Source organism: Cephus cinctus, unplaced genomic scaffold (assembly GCF_000341935.2).
Source record: "Cephus cinctus unplaced genomic scaffold, Ccin1 Ccin1_scaffold2390, whole genome shotgun sequence".
Lineage (NCBI taxonomy): Eukaryota > Metazoa > Arthropoda > Insecta > Hymenoptera > Cephidae > Cephus > Cephus cinctus.
Window position 1 is genome coordinate 4,943 of NW_014334240.1, and position 10,114 is coordinate 15,056.

General features: G+C 33.9%; 1 protein-coding gene across 1 annotated transcript; it reads right to left on the minus strand.

The window, feature by feature from the left end:
- Positions 1-213: 213 nt before the first annotated feature.
- LOC107274119 (6-phosphofructo-2-kinase/fructose-2,6-bisphosphatase 2) lies at positions 214-8,811 on the minus strand (the record flags this gene model as incomplete). The annotated part of the gene is given in 5 exon segments (XM_015752904.2): positions 214-1,015; positions 6,811-6,938; positions 7,406-7,640; positions 7,803-8,276; positions 8,384-8,811. Coding segments are annotated over 5 exon segments (1,322 nt in total), but the record flags the coding sequence as incomplete, so codon positions are not given.
- Between the last annotated feature and the right edge of the window lie 1,303 nt (positions 8,812-10,114).

The window sequence follows — 10,114 nt, forward strand, 5'->3', positions numbered from 1 at the left end:
GCCATTAGGAAGGCGAAATCCCGGGCATGGAGGTAACTTCTCCGGACCTTGGAAGAGGATCCGTGGGGGCATCCATACAAGTTGGTAATCAATATCATCTAAAACTAGAAAATATATAAACACTGAGCTTCTCATACAGAAAAACAGGATAAAAAATAGTGTAGTAGGAATTTTTGAGACTGAATCTCGGTACTAGAGGATTAATTAAATAAATTGTTGAATAGTAAAAAGTATATTTCAACAATTTTCATTTTACCGATTATTCTGTCAATATACAGCGGTATGCAATTACAATTCCGCAATAAGAAACGCGATAGCATTCCATAAGCAATATCCTCGAGATTCAAAATATTTGAAAGCAATATTTCTTTAATAACAAACCAAAATTACCAAACCGATATATATGTACTGCGTATTTCTTTCTCGCAATACCCACAAGTTCTAGATCGAAAAAGATCAAATGTACAAAGGTTGTTATGTCACACAGAAAGCAGAACGATCTGCGTTAGATTTTCCGTAACTTAATGCACATTCTTCTTAACAATAAATTACAAATGCGCTTACCACTATACCTATCAGCGCCTAAAATTAGAGCTGCATGAAATAAATTACTTCCGTTTGTCTATTGGAAAGAAATTTTAGGATTAAAGCCTTTTCGCTTTGAAACTCATTTCCATTAGCCAGAAATTCTTTTTACCTCATCGGTCTTTCTATATGTAGATGATTCGTGATGACACTAGAGAATAAGGACAATGAAGCACCGATTAGTCGTAGGCTAGATCACTCATGTCACTATCTAACAGCAGCCAGCTGCCATAAAAATGCTGTCACAGTTATGATTTCGTTTACGCAACAAGAACTATCTCTCTTGGTAATCAAACAGGATACAGAAGTGCGCACGCGTACTATGCACGCAAATATTTCTTTATATTTCAATAGTTTCAGTAGTTGAGGCGTATCATGTACGTCGTCCAATTGATTTTGAACAGAACCGCTCATCTAGGTATCCGGGTATCTGTAAATAATAATTAATTAACATTAAATAACAATAAATAAATATAGAATTAAATGCAATTTAGATAGCTCTAAGCAATAATTAATTAATGTTACATAGTTTGTTCATATGAATCGGTCAAAATAAAGAAATCAGAAATTAAATGCAATTGGGATCGTTCATATAAATCAGATCTTTTGCTAATCACATAAAATGTCAGTTTCTCACTTCGTTTACTGAGTTTAACTAACAATACGATACGATCAACAAATACGAGATCAACCGCACTATTTTTTTTAACCCTTTGAAGCATAGTGGTAACCCACGTTATCACCTCGACTTCTATCAATTTTGGCCATTTAATTTATAGTTAACGCATGTAGGTGTTTTTTTGCATTTTTAATTTTAGCAATAATAGAAAATAAAATAAAGTTAAGTAATCATAATTATTTATTATAAAAGTTTTGTAAATAAATAAATATGAAAAAACAGCGATTTTTTCAGAAAAATTCATTATTGACAAAGTTTTTTAAGATTATTTCTTCAAATTTGGTAGAAAACGATTTTTGGAGTCGCTGATTACGAATCCGCGGTCAGATTCCCAAAAATTCAAGATGGCGGATCCGATATCGTGGACCAAAAAAAACAAAAAATTTCTGGATTCAGATAAAATTTGGTACTTAGGAGTTTTTGAGATCGCTGATTCCAAATCTGAACTAAAAATTCTGGGGATTCTCGGGGTTGCTGATTACGAATCCGTGATATGAATTCCATACTTTTCACATTATGGAGGCAACCCATCTTGAATCAGCCAATTTGAGTTTTGAAAATCTGATAACGGATTCGTAATCATCGACCCCAAAAACCCGTGTACATACCAAAAATGTATGCTTCAAAGGGTTAACTTACACTTCGATTGGATTCAATCTTGATAAATTATGTAATCAATCACATTATTAATAAGAGGAACTCGGTCAAGTCCGAGTGTTCAGTACCAATAAAACTAGAACTATACGTCTGGGAACGCAACGTAAAGCTACTGCACAAGAGCCTTACACACTATTTTATCATTTGTTTTTTAACAATGTTATCTACGTAGATACGTTGAATGTGGTAAAAAAAACAAAGTAATTATACCATAGTAGCTCTAAAAGAGAAATAAATATTGATTTCTAACAGCGAAATTGATTTTTTGTTAACTGCATACAAGATTTTTTTATTGATTTTGTATAACTTCAGCATTATTTTACGTTTTGTTCAATTTTGTAAGATTTTTCATATCGATATTTTCGGAGATAAAGCTGAAAGACACAAGTATATGACATAAACGCAGGCAAACAGATACCATGATGATCCATAAGTTTTTCGTTTTCTCCTTTTGGTACGAAACGTTAAAAATGCACTTTAAATACATACAAGGAATTGAAGTAGAATTCACTACACAACTTAGAAACGAATTACGAATTATTTAATCCAATAACATGCCGGTTTGCGAACTTTTTGTCGAAAACCTTTTGATCGACGGACGTTTTGTTGAAGAACTTTCGTCAAAAGGACGTTTGGTCGAAAACCTTTTTGTCTAAAGGACGTTCTGCCGAATGTTTTTTGTCGAGCGAACGTTTTGTCGACAATAAATAACCTAACCTAATCTAGAGACACTTTTCGATTGCGATAATTCGCTTAAGGATATTCACCTACATAAAATAACCTCATACCCCAACAGGCCAATCTATGGTGTGTAGAAATTGGCTCTCCGTAGATCTACGAGTTTGGCTGACTCGGATGACCCAAGTGGGTCATCAAGGGTGGCAAAATAGTTGATCAACGAAGTTTAGCATTGATTTTATATCCAAGACAATTTTTTTCGACAAAACGTCCTTTCGAAAAAAGGTTTTCGACCAAACGTCCTTTCGATAAAAACGTTTTCGACCAAACGTCCTTTCGATAAAAACGTTTTCGACCAAACATCATTTCGATCAATCTAATTTACATACAAAATGATCTATTGGAACTTGAAGTTAACAGTTATACACGAGTTGAGTGTATTATTTATTGATTAGTGAAATATATTTTTAAAATTGATAAAGACTTTTACAGATATTTAATAATAACCAGACCAGATTGCAATAAATCAATAAGTATCGATACTTACAATTAGTATGGGGTAATTTATTATAGTAACAATACCGTGGAAGTCACATGACTATTGTATTAAAAAAAAAAGTGTATACCTTTCAAATCTAAAAATAATTTCTGAAATTATTATAACTTCAATCCGACCTAAATTTAGGCATCAACATGCTTTTTGGAATTATTTCTGGAATTATTTCTGCAACTTGCATTGATCTATTACATAATTTATACGTCAATTTTGATTGACGTTGAACAAGAAAATGATATTAAGATAAAGCGATGAATGAGAAATAATGATAACGAATTCTTACAAACTTTAATTTTTAAATAAAGCTTACTTGTCGTGTAACAAAAAGTTATCATTTGTGTAAATCTCACGGTTATTCCTCATAACAAACAGAACTTTATAATAATCATATTAATAAGATACTTAAGAGACATGTAACTATAGTAACAACCGTTAAAAAACTATTAATTACAATTTATATCCAAATTCCAGATTAATAAATGCCTTTTAAATTTAGCGTTTTCTATACGGAATATCCAGCTTACAATCAACTTTGCCAGTTCACAAGTCTGAACCAATTAAAATTTTATGGTATAATAGTTTCAGTGATAAACAAACGTCTGAAAGAAACACGTGCTACCATCTATGTAATACTGTATACCTTACTCAAGACATTCTTCAAAAATGACATCAGTATAGCTGTTAACAAGCAATTCATTTGAAGATTGATTTCAAATGACTTTACGCAAGCTAAGATTTCTATACAGTTTATTACATCTTGAAGACAATTTAGTATTTCTGTAATCTGTTGAAAAACCATTGCAATCAACATCCTGCAGTACTATACAATTTAATGGTACAATATATTTTTTCATTTAGTCCCATTTATAATCATTTCATTCTTATTTATACACCACCGTTTTTGCAAGTTTACTTCTATTTTTGGAGTGTTTGCATAACAGCCTCATACAAAAATCTTTATTGACTTTCCAGTGAGAATAAGTACTGTCAACTTTAATTAGCTCTAATGTACAATTGTTCATATTTCAATGATGTAATATACTGTACATGACTTTGGCAATGGCAAACATAAAAAAATTCTATATCTTTGAAAAACTAAATTTGATTTTTAGAAAAAGATGGTTGGAGCGAACCTATATTCACTTAACCTGAAATACAATACAATAACTTCCTATATTCCAAAATAATCTGAGTCGTTACTAATTGACAAATGAATAAAGTAGCTTCTATTGAATTGAAATATATGTAAATATTGGAGCAACTATATTGCATTGTTATTGAAGTCCTAAAATAATCAACAGTCACTTTATATCCCTCAATGATATGGGAAGGTCAAAACAAACAACTGTATAGAAATGATATATCTTCATGAAGATTTCAATTACTGATGGTGACTCTGTCTTAGGCTAAAAGTGATCTGCTAACAAACCTGGTGAAAACAGTTCTGGTTATTTCCTTAGGCAAAGATTAGAACTATTGGATAGAGTAAATGAAATTCGAGATTCACGTGAAAAAATGAAAATACTCAATATTAACCCTTACTCTGTACTGATAAGTTATTTTTCTTCCTACAATTTCTAAAAGTATCGGTTCCTCGAAAACTAATGGCCGAGGAACGGCAGCTGACCTCCTGAAGACAATTACTTTACAACTCTATCATTCCAATCTTTATGTATAAGAATCAAAGAAGGTATATGAGTTTGTTTTCAATTTTTTAAAATACTTTTGCGTCGTTGGAAAATGCGTCTAACATAATTGACCTATCTTTAGGGTGTAAAGGTATAAGAATAACAATACGGAATGAGGATTAATAAACAAGTTTAAGTATCAAATAATGTACGTTAAACAAAAAAGTTAGATGAATGCAAAATTTGTTAGAGGCTTACAACCTTTCAAGTTCATTTTAAAAAGTATCACAAATAACTCATTCCAAGGTTACTCATTCAGCAAAACGTATGTGACCATCTCTATTGCACAAGAAAATTTTAAACCTTCTAAATAAACAGAAGGGCTATTTTAAAGACTTTACATGCCTGTATATTAACTAATTCGAGGACCATAAAGCAGCACTCACATTTTATATACAAAATTTCTCCACTGCCAGGCACTAGGACTTCTGTGCTAGGCATGGTAACAATGGCTAGGCTAGATTAAGATAGCTTAGAATTTCAATACAAGGCTTAACGTTTTTAGGAAAATAAATTATAGTTTCCCCTAGAGATTAGAGCCATTTTTATGTTGTCATCAGTATAGCCTTTCTGTGCAGTTATATGTATGGGCAATTTAAGTGGAAAACTTGAATTTTTATGTATTTCTACGAAACTATGACCGATTTCAAAAAACCAAAAACATGTTTTTTAGGAAATTTCCTTCCCGTTTGAATGGTAAAAGTTTTATCTCGGTCAGATACAAAATGGCTGAACGGCAGGGGTTGGAGTGAAATAGTACATTTTGGAAGTTTTTGAAAAGTGCGAGAACTAGTAGTTCCGGAAGGAAATTCATACTTTTAATTAGGGCACGAGAGAGAGCATCCATCGGCATTAAAAAAAAACACCCCCATTGACCCCCTGTAGCGTCACTCTAGGGGGAGTTACACCCCCTTAAAGTGAAAACACTTAATTGGCCATAACTTTCGAACGCGCCAGCCAATCTGGTCCGTTTCTGCGTGATATCATCTTCAATGATACTGCAGATTCTCACCAAATTATTGTTCTCAGAGATGATCCCGTGACGGAGATCTCGAGATATCGCAGGCGCACCCGAAGTTTCCCCGCTATTTTTCATTGGGACAATTACTTGGCGCGCGTGATAGGGTAGTAGTCACCCGAGTACCTCGAGCGAAACTCGCAAAATTTAGGCGTTTTTCCAAATGAAAAATTTAACCCTTTAGCAAACTCATTTTTGGATGTTTAAAAGCGCGTTTTAATCGTTGAAATCTCAGCTACAACGTGGAATAAATATGAAACTACTATCTCCTCGCATTCCTAATGAAAAATAGCGGGGAAGCAGTATCATTAAAGATGATATCACGCAGAAACTGGACCACATTGACCGGCGTGTTCAGAAGTTATGGCCAATTAAGTGTTTTCATTTCAAGGGAGTGTAACTCCCCCTAGAGTGATGCTACAAGGGGTCAATGGGGGTGTTTTTTTTAATGCCGAAGGATGCTCTCTCTCTCGTGCCCTAATTAAAAATATGATTTTCCTTCCGGAACTACTAGTTCTCGCGCTTTTCAAAAACTTCCAAAATACACTATTTCATTCCAACCCCTGCTGTTCAGCCATTTTGTATCCGATCGGGATAAAACCTTTACCATTCAAACGGGAAAGAAATTTCCTAAAAAAATGTTTTTGGTTTTTTGAAGTCGATCATAGTTTCGCAGAAATACACACAAATTCAAGTGTTTCACTTCAATTGCCCATTACTGTATACAATATTCAATATTGTTATTATAAACAAGTCCAGTAAGCTGGGTAATTTTTCAGGAACTAGGAATAATCCAGGATAACATTAAAACACTAACTACACGTAGAGGATCAGGTGTTTTATTGTGATGCAATTAGAATCTAATTTTTTTAGTCACTGTTTGGACTGTAGGAATAATTAAGAAAAAAGGCTAATTAATTATCTACATGGCCTTTGCATTAGCTTCTACCTTTGGTCTTGGCCGGTGAGTGTCCACCGCGTCGATAGGCAACCTGATCTGCTCTACCTTGCACCCATATGCTACTGGTGTCAGCTTCATTATTGTGTGTAGTGGCACTTGAAGGTACGGTAGCTCATCTGAAAATATCACATAGCAGGCACAATATAATCAAAATGTAATCATTTAAAAGTTGTGATGAATTTAAATCAATTGAACTTTTTCTAACATGTTATCAGATGGAATTGCCAATATTTTAAGAAAAATAGACATTCCTCCAATATATAATATGTACAAATATAACAAGTTTTATAACTAATGAGCAAATTTAAGTACTCTTGTTATTTGCACTTTTCATATTTACATAAACGTGACACAATTCTAACAGTAAACCAAATATTTGATAGAAAATATTAATCTATGTACATTGCATCGTATAACCCTAAGAAATCTAGTTTGATGGTAAAATATTATATTAATAGCAAACGTCACCGCGAAGCAGTATAAGAATAAGCAATAGGAGATGAAGAAAGACAAATTGTATAAAGAGCAACTTCTATAAACTGCACTAATAATGACAGATATTATAATGAGATACTATACTTACCAGAACTTTTATCTAGAAAATATGCAAGTAGGCACCGAAGAACAGCCTGATGGCTAACAACTAAGACATTACCCTGACGTTCAAGTTCCATTATAACTGGCTCTAATCGGGCCACTAGATCTTCATAGCTTTCTCCTCTTGGATAACGATATGAAAACTTATTTTGATCTCGTGCCGCAAAATCAGTTGGATATTTTGAAGCTATCTCCTCGTATGTCATCTCTTCGCAAATGCCCTGAGCATGAACAAAATTTGTGTTTAAAATAAAAAAAATGTAATGCAAGGATGATGAATATTTAAATAGATAGTTTATAGAACAATTTTAGGATCATCTAAAGAGTATAAGGTAAAGAATATAAAAAGTATATGATTGATCATTTTGATGCATAATACTCACAGCATCAATTTCATTTAAAGCCTTCCATCTTTCTTGAGGAGCCTTTACATCAGTAGTTGTTTGTATGGTCCTCTTAAGCCAGCTAGTCCATACCCTAAGACCCTGTATATCTTGCTGGGCTATGTATTCTGCTAAAGCATTTGCATAAGTATGACCTCGTTCACTAAGATCAGAATCACCTCCGATCCTTCCTTCGAGATTCATCAGACTCTCACCATGCCTCGTGAGATATATTGTTCTTGGTACAATGTGTATATTCATCAAATAATAAACTATCCTGCTCTGTATGTGGCCTTCATGTTTATGAACCAAAACTTTTTCTCCTGTATTATAAATTTTCATAAAGCTCAAATCAGCTTCATAATTTTCGTCAAGAGGCTGATATTTTTCTTGATAATGTTCAATGCGTTGCATAAAATCTGCCAAAACCTCTTCCTTATTCATATTAGTATAATCTGGACTACTGACTTTAACCTAAAACATTAGAATTGCACTGTTACCTATCCACATGCCAATTTGAAAAAATTATGAAAGAAAATGAATAAAATTATAAAAATTATAGATCAACATAAAATCTGTACCTCCATGATGTTCTGTTCAACAATCTCTGGATCATTGCAAACAGACTCTACAAAGAAGAGTTTGAAGTCCATTTTTCGTACTACGATGTCATTAATCATTTCCCGCCTTTCAATTGTAGAATTTGTAGCATCAAAAACTGCAACTTCTCCCTCTCCATTCTCTAACCACTGGCATACATCAGTAAGTGCATCCATAGCACATTGATTACGTATTGCCATGGCCTTGATATTGTCAGGGCGAAAAAACTCATGGCATTGATATGCAGTAGTAGCATGCCTCCTATACTCGCCCAGGTTAAATACCTTAGTGTTGATTCCAATCCAATTCAGATAACGGCAAAGCTTTTTTGATATGTAGGTCTTGCCACGAGCTGGCAAACCCACCATGGCTATAACATGTGGTTTGTTTACATAGTTGGCTCGCTCTCCTACAACAAATAACAACAGAACTTAAACTATTCTACCTGCAGCAAATATCAATCATTTTACTAAATCTAGGTAAATACTTGTTAATTTATAGGGACATGGGATGTCTTATTCTTAAAATCTACGCAATTGTTCTTGACTCACATTCTAGTTTTATTAACCTCCAGGCGGCCGGGATGGCACGTTTTGGTGTCATTATTTCTGACTGATTAAAATTTATCCAAACTTAAGGTTAATATGTATAAAACCATTCAGTATATACACATAATATATTTAGAGGGTATATAAGTATGTCCACCCCCTAAAAAAGAATAATCAAAGATGAAAGTCCGTATTCACAACTCACTCTTAAAGTCAGTAACAGAGTCGCTTGCAGTTAAAAGTCACTAAGAAAAAATTTAAAAGCGTACTATTAGCACTAAAAGCGAGTTCTGAATACGGACTAAAGTGTAGAACCCGTGATAGTAGTACGCAGTAAAGGATGGATTGTGAAAAAAGGGGTTGTTCGGCTCCTATAGGGATAGTTTCACTATTTTCCAAATAAATATAAACCAATACTGTTCCAGGTAACCATTCAACCCCCCAAAACCCACCAAATGCTAATATTTCTAAAAAAAATTTCCATTGCCCCCCGTGGCCGGCATGGCACATATATGTGTCACCTGCTGGTCGACACTTACCACTAGACCTTTTAGGAACTTTACAAGGGAAAAAATCCCCAAAGTATGACTTCGAAACATAAAAAAAAATCCCGACCGCTTTGAGGTTAATATGAATAATATTAGACATTCACGTTAACATTCTACCACACCATGTTTCAGGTTAACTCTGCACGTAGACAGTGGCGCCTGTCGATACCGTTACGATTCGACTTATAACCAGCGATCTACTCGCATCCCACTTGCCCCATCAAGTTTGGTTAGAGTATAAATACATCCCTAGATCATTCATTTTTACTTATTAGGTCGTCCATTTAGTACGACGTCACTTCCCTGACCCTTGAATGTCCGTTATAAACGGAATCCACTGTGTTACTGTTGAGTAGAATAATTTATTGCACGTTACACTCTACATTTATAGCCTTGATAACTTTGACACGAAGCATGTAATGACTTTGTTAAGAAGTTTGCATTTTTTATTTCCTAACGATTAATACGAATTGTTCAATGTAATTTCCCATATCCTGACTATTGACCCAAATGTACCGGTCATGAAGTTGCGATGAATCGTAATTAATATGTCATTATCAAAATTATATCAAGAGACTCGGTCGAGTCTCGCGCAAAGTACAGGCAACCGGCTGTA